Genomic DNA, 19,294 nt, shown 5'->3' with positions numbered 1-19,294 from the left:
ATTGACAGATCGACGAATGAAGGACTCATTCTGTGCATTTTTTAATTGACGCAACTCCCTTCAGCCACTGAGCGAGGGCGGGCTTAGCTCCTTGCAGGCAGTCTAGAGGTGTGTCGGTGGCTCGGACAAGCAGCTGAAGTGACAGATTTTGTCTAATTTGTTCTCCAATCGTTGGAGATAAAATGACCATAGGAAATTTGTCGAAGCACGTGTTCAAAAAGTGTATACATTTAAAAGGGAGATTGTTTGATGAAAGGCTTTAGGATATTTTGAGTGACACTTTGTGCTATTGGCCTATCTCTATGCGACCATCTGAGGGATGATAAGAGTTGGAATAGATCATACAGTACTATATATAAAGTATACTGTACTATATGTGTGATGAGTGTATACACCCCTTAAGCTCCAATCGGACAGGCTCAGAACACTTTAATAGCAGATATTTGATGACTGTTTATTTATTTCTTGTCCAATAATGAGTTTTTTGGGAGAATCATACATGTTTGTTTGGCGGAAGGAGGGTGAATAAATTCTAGTGTATGGCAGCTTTAGACAGAGGGCAGATTGTGGTCAACTCCATTTATTCAGGTCTGACTCTTCTATGACAACAATTTGTGGGTGTGTTTGTGTGTGAGTTCAGGTTTAGTGATGCTGCTAAGGATTATGGGATGTGTGCAGAAAGGCCGCAGGCTGTGAATGGTTGTGTGTTACTGACAGGCATGAATAAAATCTGCTGTACCGAGCACAAAACAAAAACACATTTATTTTCACTATCCCACAGGAAAAAATTTGACTTTTCCAAGTGAAATGAGAGGATAAACTAAGTGCACTAAAGGTAGCAAATAGGGGATGGGAATTGGCAAGATTTTCCAGTTACGTCCAGTTGGTTCGCTTATCGATTCTTATTTGGAAAAAAAAAGCCAAACAAAAAGATGGATTAGCATCAATCTTGTTTACTTTGGAGGTAACATGACCTTACAAAGCCTACAGTGAAGTCTGAAAGGGGAACTGCGCTTTGTTTTACAATTTTGGCTATCATTCATAATAATTATGAGAGACAAAAACGCACATCTTTCTTTTTTTAATTCTAAAGATGATTTAAAAAAAACACTTGCACATTGCGGCTATTGGGAGTCACCGTTGTAGCCTTCAAAGCCCTCTAAAAAAAATGTAAAAATCCTTCATCAACATTTTGTATACACACTGCAAATATTTATATAATAATGTAACTGACACAATCATAACAATATGTAATATGTTCAATATTTACCATATTTTCTGGAACCTCTTTCCTCAGCTTCTTTTCCTTTTCCGTTTCTATAGCAGTGCACTTCCAACTTTCGGCAACAACTGTATGTTTCCACTTCCGGAAACAAGCGTGTGTGTGTGTTCTAATCCTGGCAGACTAGGTAACAGACAACAAAAACGACTATTTATGGACATATGGGGATTCACGACCTTATCTTTTTTAACCTGAGTATACAGAGGATGAACTGCTGCTTATAGAAGCAAACAAGAACACAGTGTAAAACGTTGGAGCAGACGAATGCTGAGAGAGTGAGGTCGGCATGACTAGGCGGTGTAAATATGGAACTTAGAGCCAAGCTATGCCGAAATAAATGGAGTGCTTACACCAAAGTCAAATTCCTCGGCTAGCTGGACCAAACATAAAACTGTCCATCAAGTGAGTCACTCTAATATTGATCATGGCACATGCTGCATGTCATACTTGTTATTACAACTACATACACTGTCGAGCTAGATGTGTACAAACAAAACATGAAATGTGGGCTAATACTTTGCAGATAATGTAATATGATTGTTCATGTTTTTTAGTCAGTACAGATTAGTGTTTTATTGCATTATATTGTGTATTACAAACTCAAAAGCGATTAATCTGCTGATGCAAAAGCTAGCTCACCTCTTACCGTAGTTAGCTTACAGCTAATGTCGAAGCATGCTGTCGCAAGACGATGTGTTACTACGCTAGATAAACAGTTACTCCGTGTTCGCTACTACGAAAACAATTTCGCTACAGCTTGGTTATTATACAGGTCATGGAATGTAAATGAAGTATTGTTTAAGTTTTTTTGATGTATTTTTAAAGGGATTAAGAGGCAGAATGGATTGCTCCCGTCAGCTGAATTTCCATCCGCCAAGAACAAGATGAGTTTTACAAATTAGAATTCAAACAAAATACATATATATATATATTTTTGTATCTCATAAGGAATGTAAATGATAGGCAAAACTGCAAAAAAAGTGCAGTTCCCATTTAAGAGGCACATACCTGCCATGATCATCAAAATCATAATAAATAACAACTTAAAATACTTCACTTGGCAAGTTATGAGTTAATATCACATAATAGTTTCACAATTGAAGTTGATTTGCTGACATTAATGGACTTTTACATGATATTTAGTTTTTTTGAGTTTCAACTGTGTGAAAGTAAAAATCTGGTGGGAGAGAAAACATGCGGCTTTTCTCTGACTACAATTGAAAATTCACCTACCAAAAAAAGGAGTGTCCACTGTGCCAATGTGTGCATGCTTTTGACCACAAACTATAGTCACAAACTGACATCACTACGCATGTTGCATAATGACGTAATTCCCGCCTGCAGGAACTGTAAAGAGAATTGTTTGAAAAATGGCAAGCGATTGTAAGGAATTGACACGCTGGGAACCGATTCTCATCCCTAGTATCAACACATTTTATGTCACTGCTTTAGAGTTTAAAATATTGTGAATATTTCAAATGTGCAGCGTCCTCAGGGTCAGCGCGTGTCCCTATTTGCGATAGTGATGCATCATCTAATGAAGCAAACATGATATTGGCTAAAATAGACTACTCTCAATTCCATGGTAGGTGTTTTCTCTTTAACATCCATCCATCCAGCCATCCATTTTCTACCACTTGTCTCTTTCGGGGTCGCGGGGGGGTCGCTGGAATCTATCTCAGCTGCATTCGGGCGGAAGGCGGGGTACACCCTGGACAAGTCGCCACCTCATCGCAGGGCCAACACAGATGGACAGACAACATTCGCACTCACATTCACACACTAGGGCCAATTTAGTGTTGCCAATCAACCTATCCCCAGGTGCAGGTTTTTGGAGGTAGGAGGAAGCCGGAGTACCCGGAGGGAACCCACGCAGTCACGGAGAGAACATGCAAACCCCGCACAGAAAGATCCCGAGCCCGGGATTGAACTCAAGACCTTCGTATTGTGAGGCAGATGCACTAACCCTATATATATATATATATATATATATATATATATATATATATATATGAAAACGATGTTTGGGTGAATATTAAATGCTTACATAAACACTCTGTCAGGGTACTTCTCCAATCCAAACGAGTAAATATTAAAATACAATATATCAACAAGTGATGAGTGTTTATTGTGTGCCCAGTTGTTTAAATGTAACTTTAGCACCAGCGCTCATTTACATGTAGTGTTATTAGTCAGCGGAGCAGAACCGTTTGACATTCAGGACCATGGGCAGCCACCAGTAGCTGGTGCTTTTTAAAGCAGTGCTTAACAATTTGATTCTGAAAAAACAGCTTCAGAAATATGTTAATGGTCCCCTGCCATGCAATAAGCAGAAAAGTATAAAGTGTACTATTGATATTGGTATTGCAACTTCAGTTCACTTCCTTCAGTGGTGTACCCCAGAGGATGTTTTTTCTAATATGTTTTTAGGTCCAGCCTCCGTACTGATGCTACTCCTTAGAAAACTTTGTGTGGTGTATTTTCCTTTTTAAGACATGCTATGATATGTTCCACATAATTTATTTCAAAGTAGTTTTTCGTTTATAAACAACACATACTGCCGTTATATAATGTATGGTATCCTGTTCATCCATCCATCCATTTTCTACCGCTTATTCCCTTTGGGGTCGCGGGGGGTGCTGGAGCCTATCTCAGCTACAATCGGGCGGAAGGCGGGGTACACCCTGGACAAGTCGCCACCTCATCGCATTCGTCATTAATTTATATATGTAGGTTGACGGATGGGTAAATGTGTCTATCGTTGTTTGTGATATGCGGAAACTATGCCATTGTTTCCAAAATCGGACACTTGTGTGTATTTAGGTGAGATTATGTTGGTTGCATTTTGAGAGAAAATCCATTTGCAGGGGATAATATTTGCTCATGGCGAAACCCCGCCCACACAATCAAACACAGCTGTGCTCCAGCATGTACACTGACACATAACCATGATGGAGACAAATTTAACACCCACGCATTCACTGTCACACATGCAAAAGCAGATGTGAAAGCACTGGTAAATTAACCATTGGATTCAGCTTTGGTAGAATGGCCAGCAGATGTGTATAGCCTTTTGGCTCCATGCTCTCTGAGTGTGTTTCTTCAGTGATTGCGATGTGAGGAGTGTATGTGTTTGTGTGTATGTTTATTGTTTATGTGAGTCATGAGATGTTATACAAACGTACAAATGAATGACTTTAGCCCAAGGAGCCAAATGTGTATCTCAGTTTCTCACATTGGTCAAGTCTTGTCAGCTCAACATTTCTGAATGGCCAACTTTGGCTGGCCTCTATTCCTTCATTTTAATTTTTTCAATTACATTTTTAAAAACACATTATAACCGGAATGTCTGTGTTGCTTGTTGTTCCAACTCGGTACAGTAGATGGCATCATGACTATCCCTTAACACACATCATACAGTACGTGCACACCACTACTGAATCAATCGTACATTATAGCGCATATGTTCATCATTTTGATGAACAGTATCAGACGTACTATAACGTGTAATATATATATATATATTTTTTTTTTAAATGAGCGTACCTGTACATGGAGCACAAAAAACACCCACTGCAACCCAATGCCGTAGATGCATTGCAGTCCTGTGGGAAACACTGACCAGCGATTTGTTCTTTGGCCTATGCAGTTATGTTTCCATCTGTTTTTAATGTTGAGTACCACACAAAATTATGAAGTAAATGTATGTCAAAATATGTGTAGACATGTAGTACAGACCAAGAGAAGATATTGAATGACGGAACAGTTGTTTTTTTTAACAAGTTTTAAAATGCATATAATTTATCGTCTCTGTCAGCACGATTATGAATTATTAGCCACTGCTAAATGGAAGCTCATATGATACATCCAGTCTGACAGAACAAATCAGTAAAATATTTTGAATTTATGGAATATCTTTCCAATGTATTAGTCACTTGTACGGTACCTGCTTGCAAGAAGCCCTCTCATTGTATTTATGATTTAACTGTTAAAACAGTATACTGTTCAAATATGATAATTTACCTGTTTGTCTCGTTATTTTACAAGTATGAATTTGAAAGCTTTTTTTGGAAGATGTGTATAGCAATTATATTCAGACTTCAAGCTCACTCCTGATATCTGATAATAAATTATTAGGCAACATTGCATGGACATGAAGGGGAAATTAAACAAAACGGACAATGTTCCATTGTAGTCTGTTTAACTTGAAAGACGAGACTTACATTTCAACAGCACATGCATTTACTACACACACTGGCCTGGGTCACTTCATTTATGTTGTCTACCTTAAAGCAATCTCCCTCTGACCTGTGTTGACAAGGAACCTTACAATCATATTGAACTACCTTTGTACTTTGCTATGAATTATTTACCTTCTTCAGCAAAGTACTTGCACTTGCAACTGTGTTTGGCCCCATGGAGGAGAGCGACCTTGCAGTTATCTGTAGTGTTAGAGTTCATGAGTCAGACTGTACGTGGCCCTGAACACCTAAGAGGCTGAGCTGAGCTAGTTGTGTGACTGGTGTTGTTTTGCAGGTCAAAGTGATTGATGATTTACCACTCCTCGCCATTTTTATAACATCTAGACAGCAGTTAGAGTGGGTTATTTTGCACTCGTACTAAATTTAAAAAAGCACTGAAACTGAGAAACTAACCAATGAGATTATCTGTTTAGACTTAGACTTAGATTTCCTTTTTATTGTCATTCAAATTTGAACTTTACTGTACAGATAAGAACAACATTTCGTTGCATTAGCTCATGGTCGTGCGGGATGAAAAAAACAACAAGGTGCAGATATAAATAAACAGATTACTGTACAGATAAATATATTGCACTTTTGCATATGCATCCACGTTTATGGATGTATGTTATATTGTCTTTATATTCCAGCGAGTTAATCAATTTTTGGGGGGAATTGAGGGGATTATTTTAATGCGTTCAAGAGTCTTACGGCCTGAGGGAAGAAACTGTTACAGAACCTGGATGTTCTGCTACGGAGGCTGAGAAACCTCTTTCTAGAGTCATTTACCTCTTTCTAGAGTCTAGAGTTTGGGCACTTAAATCCCCAGAATGATACACAAGCAATGGGACCCCTTTTTTCCAATGCGATGTTTTGGACAAAGTTATCGTTGAAACCGAATCTTGCGAAAGTGGGGCTTATGGAAACCAAGGTAACCCTGCATCCAGTTAATATCAAGTTGGTTGACTGTGTGATGCATCATCTAAACCACTCTTAGCAGTTTAGAAAACATTCACTGAGCTGAAATTAAAGTTAAATCTTCATTTTTTGGAAATCTTGAATGCTGTCACTGAAGGTTTGGGGTTGGTCAGGTAGACTTCTATCTTTTTCCTCCCAAAATATGAGAAATTGCTGGAGAAGGAAGCATGAATGGGACACTAACTGGCATGCACGAACACAAACAGAACAATCATTGGACAACAACAGAACACAGACAGATCTCAACAGAGCCAGAGTAATTACATCGTCGAGTATAACACACACAGGGCGGGTGCACACCTGACACAGAAGGTCTGGATGAGGCTTCTTAGACATTGTTACAGGAGTGAATTGAGCGTTACTCTAGTAGGAATTGATTGCCAAGACAAAAGAGGGGTGACTGAATAGCTCAGGTGATTTACTTTGAAAGAGTAGCCAACAATTTTAAAATACATACAAACACAGCATATTAGCTGAGAACCAAATCTAAATTTGGACAGTTTCATGTTAGGTGTAATTAAGCAAAACATTTTGAAAGAGTTACTTTTACTGCAGTGTTCATTGTGAAGGATTCCAAGTTTGAATGACTGCCATTAAACAGTCTTTGCATAGAGATATACTAAATATCCCATGACTTAATGCTTATTGCAAAAGTTATACATTTATGTATGTGGTATTACATTTCCAGCACAATCTTGAACAAATGAAGTCTTTAAATTGTTGGTAGTCCCTTGATTGCAAAGATGCACTGATGTTCCTTTTTTAACAATACAACAATATTTCATGCTAATATTGCACAATTTTCAGAAAAATATATTACTATTGAAAAAAAAATGTTAGACAAAACCGTCTGAATGTTACTCACTCTGCCTTACAAATTAATCAAATGGTTAGGCTCAGTCCCCTGCGACCCGAGAGGCACACGCGATAGAAAATGGATGGATGGATTGGATTAAAAATGTATAAATTACATACAAAAAAAATATTTCGTTTTGTCATGGTCATCATTCTTTAAAGATGTAATGATTTATTTTCATCTAAGCTGACTGCAGACCTAAACCCTGATCCAAAAGGCTGACATTTGGTGATTCATCAATCATCGGACATTTGTAAAGAATACAGACAGCTGCTTTGCATTGTGTCTCTTGTGGCTGTGGTCAATAAACAAAACAGAGGAAGACAATACGCATATGAAGCTGATGAGGTATTTCTGGGGTGCATGGCAGGTCAGAAAGCTTTATCTCCTCAGGACAGTACTGTTTTATTTTAAGGCCTCACAGCAAGTGCCTCAGGCACTTTAAACAAGGAGCATGTATCTTAGCCTGAGACTAAGGAGAAAGTATAAGTCACAGGAGCATGCGAGAGAGGGCAAAATAAAATACAATATGGAAGAGAATGAATGTAAAAGCAACTTGTTTGTGGTTCATTCCAGGTACCCAAGTCTCACTCGAACATTACTGATATAGTTTGCCTCCATCACCTCTTTTTCCTTTCATTGAATATGTAATGTCACATCTTCTGTCCTTTTGTCTTTTTTCAAATGTGTTTCCTTATAAAGACAACTATTTCATAACAAATGATGGTAACACTTTAGTGTGGGGAACACATTTACCATTAATTAGTTGCTTATTAAAGTAACAAAGACTTAATTAGAGTTATTTGGACACTAGGTGAACATATAAGGGTTAGGGTTACTAATAAGCAATAATTCTGAGGTTATTGAGGGAAGACTCTTAGTTAATGGCTTACTGGTTGTGTAATAAGGCCATGCAGAATAAGACATTAATAAGTACTTAATAATGACTAATTAAGAGCCAATATGTTACTAATTTGCATGTTAATAAGCAACTAATTAATGGTGAATATGTGTTCCCCATACTAAAGTGTTACCCAAATTATTTTTAACAGTTTAATGGAGATTTAATGTCACTGCAATGTCAATTTATGTGGTATTCTTTATTTCCTTCATCAGTTGATGGGTGTATCGACTGGTCAGTGGATCTGAAGGAGTACCACGTTCTGGCTGGTGAGCCAGCACGAGTGAAATGTGCCTTGTTCTACAGCTACATCCGCACCAACTACACCATGGCCACCAACGCCAAACTGCGTCTCATCTGGTACAAGAACAAAGGAGATGCAGAGGTAAAAAACAAACAAAAAAAGCTCAAAGGTTTGTTGGCGTATTCTTTTTCCAGAGGCAAAATGAGGTTACAGGCATTGTGCAGTAGGTATGGCGTTCATAGAAAACACATTCATCAAATAAATGTAGAAAAATATTGTCTTCTTTGTAAAAATCTGCTGTGTTGCATGAAATTAAATAAACCTGACCCTATTGGCAGCTTAATGAATGTGAAATGCTTACAGAATGAATGAACCTGTTCAATAACCTCAAACATCTCTAAAAGTTGCCTCCCCCCAGCTACAGTGCCTATGTACCTCTGACACTGTGATATTACATACACTATACTGTGGTATACTGTACACGTTGTAAACACCAGGAATATAATGGGGTTATAACTCTAAAAATAAACTAAAATGTGTATCTTTTTCCAACTCTAAAATTGATAATACACACTGATGACTCATTTGAGTGTGAAACGCTAATTGTCGCAAACAATTGATCCAGTTATACTCATAATGCTGAAGACGTGTGGCCTTGTCAACTGCCACAATTGAGGTAAATCCAAACCCCTCTATACCGGTACTCAAAAGTCCCGCGGTACTTATGAATCGAAAACGGTACTATACTGCCTTTGAACATTATCTGTATTTTTTCTATCCGCATCATTCCATGCAGTGGTGACGTTGCTGAGCCAAGGAGCATGTTGACTGTGTCAGCGTGCACACTCTCACAAGTACACAAGTAGAAATAGCACACAGAGGAAAAATGACAAAAAAAGGAAATTATACTGGTTAACAAAGAGGGTGCCTGAAGCGCAATATGGAGATATTAGGGTGCAGGAGGTGCTTTAAAACATGCCTCGCCAAAGGTGGCATGAATAAAGTATCATAATATTTGCTTCAAAGGTAGATAAACATTGTGATAACAATAATCGAGACCTGCACGATGAGTTTAAAGGTCATGTACTTAACTATCTCCCCCGCTCTGCACATATCGTACAAACCACCCATGTAGCGCAAACTAATGCAAGTGAAATGACTGATTTTTGTAAAAAAAAAAATGCTAAAATGTGTGTTTTATCTTGAACAATATGTGTTTTACCTGCTACATGTCTTATATGTGTACTTTTATATATAGTTTTGTTTTTAGTATTTACTAATATTGTATTTGTCTTAAAGCACAGACCAATAGTGGCAATCATTATCATGAAGCATTTAAAACAATGTCAGTAAATCTTTTTATTATATTCTAACCTAATCCTAGATTAAGGCAGGTTGTATGTAATATATATAATTGTAAATTGTTCTTTCAGTGCAACAAGAAAAGCCCAGTGTGTTTAATGCCTTGTAATTGCAATCTTCTAAAATGGTTCTTTGAGTGCAATAAGAATCAAATGTTTAATGTATCAAAAGATTTCTTGTTAAAATGAAGCCAAAAAATATTATTTTTTATGATCCAATTTATTTTGAAAAGTATTGAAAAGTATCGAAATACATGTTGGTACTGGTAGCAAAATATCGGTTTCGGGACAACCCTAGACACAAAGTACAGTGATTCAACAGAAAATTTTATTTTAAACAAACAAATAACGTAAAATCACCTCCCCTGTTATAACTGAAATAATATTGAATATACAGAAAATAAATAAGTTAACTTGTTTTTGGCCCGCAGAGGATCTGAATGATGTCACTTCCTGCGGACCATGTGACTTGTGGAATATTTCACATTTTTCAGAAGAGTTAACATATAACAGTACTGAGTTTACCCAGAGAAACTACTAAAGTGTACATTTTAACCACAATTTCTATATAGATTTTTAAGAAAATAAAGTTACAGTAATAACACAAATATGTAAAAAAGATATAACTTCTGAAGGATTCAGTATAATTGATGGTATAGTATAATTCAGTGGTTCTGAATGTATTTTCACCAACTACTACCTCAGAAAAAACTTGACTCTCCAAGTACCACCATAATGACCAACATTAAAATACAGGAGTGTAGTTGGCCCAAGTATTCATTAAAAACAAGAGAGAGGTTTTATTTTACAAGTAATTACGATGTTTTGGCCACTGTCACATTACACACATTTTGAACGGTAACACTCTGTTTGAATATTTTGTTAAGTGATTATTTGGCGTACCACTAAAAGGATCGATGTTACACATTTTAAAAATCAATGGTAAAATTTTAAGATGAAGGGATGGACAGCAAATTATATTTTTCCAGTTTCCAATTTAGTTGAAATTAATCGTTTTAATCTTATTTATTAGGACTGTGCTGATCAATCTGCCACGATCAGTATCGGCCCATTTGCGGTCAAGAAAGAGAATATGTAACTATTGTGCGTTTTGTGTTAATATTGTTAAACTGTCAATAGTACTAATAAATAAATCGAAAAGAATACAGTTGATACCTGTGATTAGTATCAGTATTGGTATCAGCCGATCTCACTCATGGATGATCAGGATCAGTAGCATGAAACCCATATCGTAACATCCATAGTATTTATTAAATGTGCAATTAGAACACTGTTTTTGACACATTGTTTAGTAAAAAATAATCATGTTAGTGTGCATTCATACTGTACATTTTAATTAAAGTGTAGCTGGTTTGGTTTTAGTTTTTTCCTCTTTATTGATGGTCATTATTTATAGTTATTTTTTTTATATTTGACCTCTTTGAATTAAAATTATTCCAGATTGCTCTGGTCTGTTTTTAGTTTTCAGGTATGTGTTCTGTTAAAACCAAACATTCCTTAATGTTTTCTTAATACATACTTTCATGTTTAAAATACCAAACGACCAACGCTGCAATGAATTTCTCCTAAATAGCAGTTTAATGAAGATAAATGTATTTCAGCAAGTCATATTCATTCTGCATTTACTCTGCACCTTCCAGGAGCCCATTATCTTCTCAGGCCATAGGCTGAGTAAAGAAGATGACTCAATCTGGTTCAGGTCTGCAGAAATGGAAGATAATGGCTTCTACACCTGCGTACTAAGGTAAAGTGGAGACACCTACCTATATTATTGCGTGAAACATCACACTCACATCTCAAACGAGGCATTGTTGAGATCACTTCTTTGTAGGTACAGTGCATCCGGAAAGTATTCACAGCGCTTTACTTTTTCCACATTTTGTTATGTTACATCCTTATTCCAAAATGGAATATAGTTATTTTTGTCCTCAAAATTCTACAGACAATACCCCATAATGACAATGTGAAAAATGTTGTTTTGAACATTGAAAATGTATTCAAAATGTACAAAAGTATTCAGACCCTTTGCTCAATACTTTGTTGTTAGACCTTTGGCAGCAATTTCAGTCTCAAGTATTTTTGAATATTATACCACAAGCTTGGCACACCTACTGTATATTTGGCCAGTTTCACCCATTCCTCTTTGCAACACCTCTCAAGCTCCATCAGGTTGGATGGGAAGCGTTGGTTTATATTCAGGATGTCTCTGTACATTGCTGAAGTCATCTTAGACTAGTCAGTGAGGTGACCAAGAACCCAATGGTCACTCTGTCAGAGCTACAGCATTCCTCTGTGGAGAGAAGAAAAACTTCCAGAAGGACAACCATCTCTGCAGCAATCCACCGGTTGGTAGAGTGGCCAGACGTCAGCCATTCCTTGGGAAAAACTCCCCAAAGATTGTGGCGTTGTCTTCAAAAAGACTTTCATTGCTGCCAAAGGTGCATCACAAAATATTTAGCAAAGGCTGTGAATACTTATGTACATGTATTTTTTTTGTTTATTATTTTTAATAAATTTGCCAAAATTAAAGAAAAAAATCACATTATGGGGTACTTTCTGTAGAATTCGAAGGACAAAAATAAATGTATTCCATTTTGGAATAAGGCTGTAACATAACAACATGTGCTTTGAGAGCTGTGAATACTTTCCGGATACACCGTAAAGAAGTAGGTCTGTGAAGATCCATAATATTTTTATTTTTATCTTTTCCTTAACCCTAGTGATTTAGCCCTCATTGTATGTTTGCAGGTCTATACTGGGGCCTGATCTACTTAAGATGTGCATGTATTAAAACACATGCAAAGTGTGTGATTCATCAAGATTAAAACTGTTGTGGGGCAGTTACTAAATATATCGACTATTTAGCTATATAATTGTATAGCTACTGAAGGACTTATTAAGGTATATTAAATTGATAAGTTTTAGTGTCTGGCATTTTTTTAATGAAGTTTGTTTTATATATGGAAAAAAAACTTTTTGCGATATGAATTTTCTTGCATCTGGAACATTGCAGTGCACGCTTGCAGTTAGCGCCAGCCAGCGTCTCCCATGAGTGCATCTTCAGGGTGTAAAAAAAAAAAAGGGGGTTCCATTGTAGATGCACTGCAGGACTGCGTCTAAAATGCCCATAAAAAGTGGTACAATGTTGTCTGCTGAATGTTTCAAACATAGCAAAACAAAAAAGGTGAGGCGCCTGCTAATCTGGATGTGGAGGAAATGAGTATATACATGGTGAAAGCTGCATAGTACACGCAAAAAAACTATTTGAATTGGACTGTCTGCACCAGTTATCAATTGTAAATCACATGCAACAATGTACAGTACACCTATTTTTTATTTTGCACACTTTGTTAAGCACGTGGTATTTGGATTGTAGTATTTTAGGTTATTTGCATTTCAATCAGCTTTTTAATTTGGAAATATTATGCTTGTCAGGATGTAATCAAACCTATTTGATCGACAACAACATTGGATTTAGGTCCGTCTTGGATTGTCATCAAAACAATTGGATTTGGAAAAAAATTACACTAATACCAGGTTTTTCCACTAATTTGAATATGGTCAAATTGCTTGACACTTTCATATTTTGTATAAATATCTGCATTGTTTTTTTCATTTATTTTGAGTATTTATGATGGGTTGCAAATGAAAGGTACAAACTACCTTTTATAAAAAAAAATATTTGAAGTGTACAGGGAATAGCATTGAAAAAATATCAAAACTTTAGCTGACATCCTTTTGAACAACTGCCCTTTCTCAAAGGCCACCACGGTCAAACACATTACAATACATGCTCACAAATCCTCTTCAACGTGGCAGCTCGTTAAATATGGCGTGTGTTACTGGCTCAAAATTGCATGTTTTAAAACTGTAAACATAAAAGAATACATATGTTATGCCAGTATTAGTGGTTTAAATGAAGGAAGGTGTACAGTGTATAATGATTGCAGCATGTTTAAAGTTACCTTCCTCTCGGCAGCCCAAATAGTATGTTTAAGATGTATGTGGGCAATGGCAGTGGATATTATTGTACTGGCATGTTTTTATCAGAGCTGGCCTACATGTCTTTACAATATAAGACATAAAAAAACTGTAAATATATTTACTCTTCTTCAAACTGGCTGCCTGTTTGTTTCTGGATATAGTTTGCTCTTAAGCTGTAAACATACTTGTTCATCTAATTAACTGCTAATAGACTCCATAGAGAGCTTCTGTCCACCAAGTGCCCTTTAAAATGAACATCTCTCTCATTTATTTTAAATAATTGGTTGTTACCAGAACACAGTTTTCCTGTTTAGGCAACTCTTCTATTACTTGTTTCTGCCACAAGGGTAAGAAAACCAGGCTTGCTTAAATGATTTAAAGACATTGCAAACATCTTAGAACAGAGGTGTCAAAGTCATTTTCACTGAGGGCCACATTGCAGTTATGTTTGGCTTCTAACAGTGAGTACTATTATTACACAAATATTAATGCATTTTATTAGTAGATTTTTTTTAAACAAAACTGTAAAAAAAATATGGTAAGTTGCATTAATTTCACCTCAAATTTTAGTATATAATACAGTAAATGGAAAAACATGATTGCTGTTTTTATGCAAAAAATAGGCAGCTCAGTTGCCAAAATTTGACTGTAAAACTTGCATTAGTTTTTTTTACTGTAAATAAAACAAAATGCAATTTTACAGTAACATTTTCGCACCTGAGCTGCCATTTTTCTTATTTATTTTTTTTTTACCGCAAATCAACAACTGTAGATTTTTCGGTGTATTACTGTAAATGCCGAAATGGCACCACCGTTTATTACAGTAAAAAAAAAAGTAAAGATTTTTTCATTTAGAGAAAAATTATGTAAAAAAACAGAGTAAATTGCACAATTTGTTGGATATCTTGCTTTGAAATAATTAGTATTAATATTTATTTATATTTAAAAAATGGTTTGAGTGTTTGATAATATATTTTGGCATAATTGCACAATATTTAAGTTAACATAAATTGCGTATACATGGAGTACATATATTTAGTTTTCTCCCAAAATAGAAAGAAATAATACATTTAGTAAGAAAAGTTATAGTACTTTATTGATACATATTATTTCTAGGCTTTCGAGGGCCAAATAAAATGAAGTGGCGGGCCACATCTGGCCCTTGGACCTTGAGTTTGACACCTCTGTCTTAGAACATATTTTGGGAAGTGTTTTGTTTTTTTTTGTTAGTTTTTTTTACAAGCAACACTCTGAACATCTTTTTATATCCCAAAAACGTAAATGTTAGGCTAAAGCAGTCTTTATCAAATAGTGAGGCAGGCCCCCCTGGGAGGGCGCGGTGTGATGCCGGGGGGGGGCACGGTGTGCGACCTTGGGGAACATGCTTTTTTTGCCATACCAGAATATGACGAAGCGTATGTGGCACTAGGCTTCACTGTAACCACAGTGGGAGATGAGGAAAGACGGGTGTGTGGTGTACTTTAATGTTAATAAACTTACACTCTTATGTGGAGGTATAGTTATAACAATTTTACAGACAAAGTACATTATTTATAGTCATGGTGGAGAGTGTGGGGGGGGGGGGGGCGTAAAATATTTTCTTCTTACTAGGGGTGGCGTAACAGAAACTATTTGAGATGCACTGGACTGAAGGAAAGCTCTAAATTGCCATAGGTGTAATTGTGAGCATATGTTTGTTTATACGTTCCTGTGTTGGACTGATTACCAGTCCGGGGTCTACTCCGCCTCTTGCCCAAAGTCTTCTGGGATAGGTTCCAGTTCACCCGTGACCCTAATGAGGACACGCAGTAGAGATAATGAATAGATGGACGTACTGCTGCGTCCTCCCATGTCCCAAAAACAGATAAATATATTATAATATTAATATATATTATGATTTTTTTTAGAATAATGGTGTGTATGATAACTGGAACTTGTGTGATATCCTATATTATCCTATATTCCTATAGAAACTAAAGATCACTTTAAATTGACAACTCACTTTAAACATGTACTTCACTTTGGTGAAGTAGTCTTTTTTTGCATTGCACCCTAAATCACCATCCTCCCTCTCCATCCGATCCTTTTTAGCTTCCTCCTCTGCACAACCTACTCTCCTCCTCCCTACTCCCTTTTTCTTCCACACCTAATCTGCTTAGCCTTCATCTCACCAGCTGCCTCCATCGCCCCATCTTCTGCACATCGAGCTCCCTTTTCATCCACTGCATCTTGCCTCCTGGTTCATCTCCCTCCCAGTATATCTTTGGCCGAATATTCACGCCTGCACCCACTTCTCTTTTACACCATCATCATACTCCCCCTTGCTCCCCCCCGTGTTCTCCACCCACCTCCTATTCCTGCCAGAGCCTGACACCTATCCTCCTTAATAAGCTCTCTCTCTCTGTCTGCCGCTCGCCCTCTCTCTCAGCATGACAACCTAATTAGGGTTTGGTGTCTGTCATTGTCTCAGGGTCTGTTATTAACACTCTCACTCGCACACACACCAACCTACAGTACCCTCGGATTCATATATTATGAGAACACTGACTACTGCTAAACATGGTTACAGGTTATATGCTCTTCAATCAATAAATTACCTTGAATTTGCTCTTTTTTTCGTATGTATGTCAAACACGCCGTGTTTCACTTCAAAATAACTTATCGGCTCAATCGAAATAAGAGAATGCTGGCATGATTAATCAGTTTTTATTTGAACTCTGCCTATCTGAACACTCTGTTCTTGTTATTTTGTTCGTCCTTTTCCTTGGTTGGTTAATTAATGCGCTGGCAATCAGTAATAGACACACATGCACGCACAAACACACGCACACACACACACACACACACACACAAAATACTCAACTGCTTTTTAAAAATCATCAATTTACATCCAAAATGCCTGAGCTAAAGAAGAAAGAAGAACATGCTCACAAATATGTATGAATTAAAACATTTATTTAACATTTTTGTTGCAACGATCCCATTGAATAGCCAGCTCTATTACGCAAAACCAACTTTTTTATCTATTAGTACCTGTTTTTGTGTATTTGGGATCTGCATAAGTCTCAACAATTTGAAATCAAACCATGGAGGCATTGCGGAGATAGTTATAAACCAACCTTGTCTTCCTTCAAACTTCCCCCAAACACGCCATTTGGAATTTGGCCCATTTGTTACGTTTTTCCCAACGGTGACCTCAGCGGATATCTCTATATATGGTAAAGTTTTATCCTAAGTGCCTTGCGTGAGACCACCATTTTAGTCTGATGTTGTAGTCAATGAGTTCCTACATTTTCTCTATCCTCTTGGTGTGGGGCAGACCTGGCTCGTACATGCACATGCATTCTCCGCTGATGCCATTTCTAACACAAAGTAGCATTCATCCATCCATCCATCCATTTTCTACCGCTTATTCCCTTTTGGGGTCGCGGGGGGCGCTGGAGCCTATCTCAGCTACAATCGGGCGGAAGGCGGGGTACACCCTGGACAAGTCGCCACCTCATCGCAGGGCCCAAAGTAGCATTCAGTGAATGTGAAGTGAAATGAATGATATTTATGTAGCGCTTTTTCTCTAGTGACTCAAAGCGCTTTACATAGTGAAACCTGATATCTAAGTTACATTTAAAGCAGTGTGGGTGGCACTGGGAGCAGGTGGGTAAAGTGTCTTGCCCGAGGACACAACGGCAGTGACTAGGATGGGGGAAGCGGGGATCGAACCTGGAACCCTCAAGTTGCTGGCACGGCCACTCTACCAACCGAGCTATACCGCCCCAGTTCTAACTTTTATCTGTCAGTAGACTTGATATGGAAGCGCTAAAAACAACCACATGGCTAACGGGGATAAGACGCAGTCAAGGTGGGGTCACGTAAATAAGACCGCCCACAAAACGGTGCATCCTGAAGAGATGGTCAGAAAATAGCTTGAAGATGGTCTGTAAAACATAATCAATGCAAAACGTTGACCAAACAGCCACCGTTATACGTTATGTAGACCACAACGAATGTTTTACACGTGGGAAAAAAATCATAATATGAACCCTTTTAGGGGGTCATATTATGCAAAACCATCTTACCTGTTGGCACCTTTTTTTTTGTATTTGGCATCCCCATAACTCCCAAAATTTGGAATCCATACCATCAAGGCATTGCAAAGATATCAAATAAACAAGACGTTTTTGAGACGATTGCGACACATTTTGCCTTGGTTACATCAGTAGATATCTCCTTATAAGGTAGAAGTTTACCCAAAGAGCTTTGCGCGAGTCCGCCATTTATATACGATTGTAGTCCAAAGCTGTAGTCAATCAGTTTATTCATTTTGTCTATCCTATTGTTGTGGGAGCAGGCGGGCTCGTACATGCACATGCATGCTAAAATCCCCCGCAGTTGCCATTTTTAATAAAAAGTAGTCTATAGTGCTAACTTATAGCCGTCAGTAGACAGTGAGCGGTCAGTAAAACATTACAACATGGGTGACCAGGTGGAGAGGCAGGCAAAGGGGGCATGACATGGAGGAGGGCTCCGTCACAAAAATAGTGCCCACAAAACATCAGATTACGTTACATGATATGTAGATCACATTGAAGTGGTTCAAAAAAATCTTGATTTTACAACTTTAAAGTAAACGACTCGACTCCTTATTTTGTATGTTTTTGTGTGGTCGACTCTGAGCAGAAGAAGGAGGGAGTTACTCACACAGCACAGTCCATCAATAAAAGGGTGGGAGACAAGAATGAGTGAGAGAATGTTGCTACATAATCAGAGACTTTGCACTGGAAAGGTATGGAGAATGGACAGCACAAAACGAAAGCTATGGCACTTTATGTTTTTAAATGCCAATTGTTTTATCATTACATATATTTCATTGTGTAATGTTGTGTTCCTCTGTAAATGGGTGTGAATGAAAATTATCATTATGCCAAAGAGAAACACGGCTGCCGTTTGCATTCACGAATGTGGCCGTTCCCTAGACGTCTGCCTCGCCTGCTGTAGCGGCGTTCGACTCATCCCGGCCACCTGATCCGTTCCCAGTGGCTTCGAGGACACTTGGTCTGGCGACCAGCCGCCAACTCCTCCATTCACACCTCCGTGATTTTGAAATTGTTTTTTTGGTGGTGTTCTCTAGGATGTCTGGAATCCGTCCCTTAAGTGGGGGTGGGGGCAGGGCCGGCCCGTGGCATAGGCCGTATAGGCAAATGCTAAGGGCGCCGTCCATCAGGGGGCGCCACGCCAGTGCCACAAATGTTGGAGAAAAAAAAAAAAAAGTTGGTACTATTATTTCTAAATACAAAAAATAATCCCACGTTAATTAAAATGCAAAGTAAAGCCTATTTAATAGAAATATTATTTGTTACAACATTACGCCCCCCCGCACGGTGCGCCCCCTCCCTTCCCGTATCATGACTCTTTTTGGACGTCACCACATC

At 37.8% G+C, this 19,294-nt stretch overlaps 1 protein-coding gene across 1 annotated transcript in view; it reads left to right on the top strand.

Annotated features, from left to right (window-relative positions):
- The window catches only part of il1rapl2 (interleukin 1 receptor accessory protein-like 2), a 647,587-nt gene that overhangs the window by 384,477 nt on the left and 243,816 nt on the right, over positions 1–19,294 (top strand). Inside the window, exons 3-4 of the mRNA XM_061927700.2 lie at positions 8,474–8,643; positions 11,525–11,628. Coding sequence (XP_061783684.1) covers positions 8,474–8,643; positions 11,525–11,628 — 274 coding nt within the window. The remainder of the gene's footprint in view (positions 1–8,473; positions 8,644–11,524; positions 11,629–19,294) is intronic.

This window comes from Nerophis lumbriciformis, linkage group LG35 (genome assembly GCF_033978685.3).
Source record: "Nerophis lumbriciformis linkage group LG35, RoL_Nlum_v2.1, whole genome shotgun sequence".
Classification (NCBI taxonomy): Eukaryota; Metazoa; Chordata; class Actinopteri; order Syngnathiformes; family Syngnathidae; genus Nerophis; species Nerophis lumbriciformis.
Note: the sequence above shows the minus strand (reverse complement) of the source record. Positions and strands in the feature narration are given on the sequence as shown.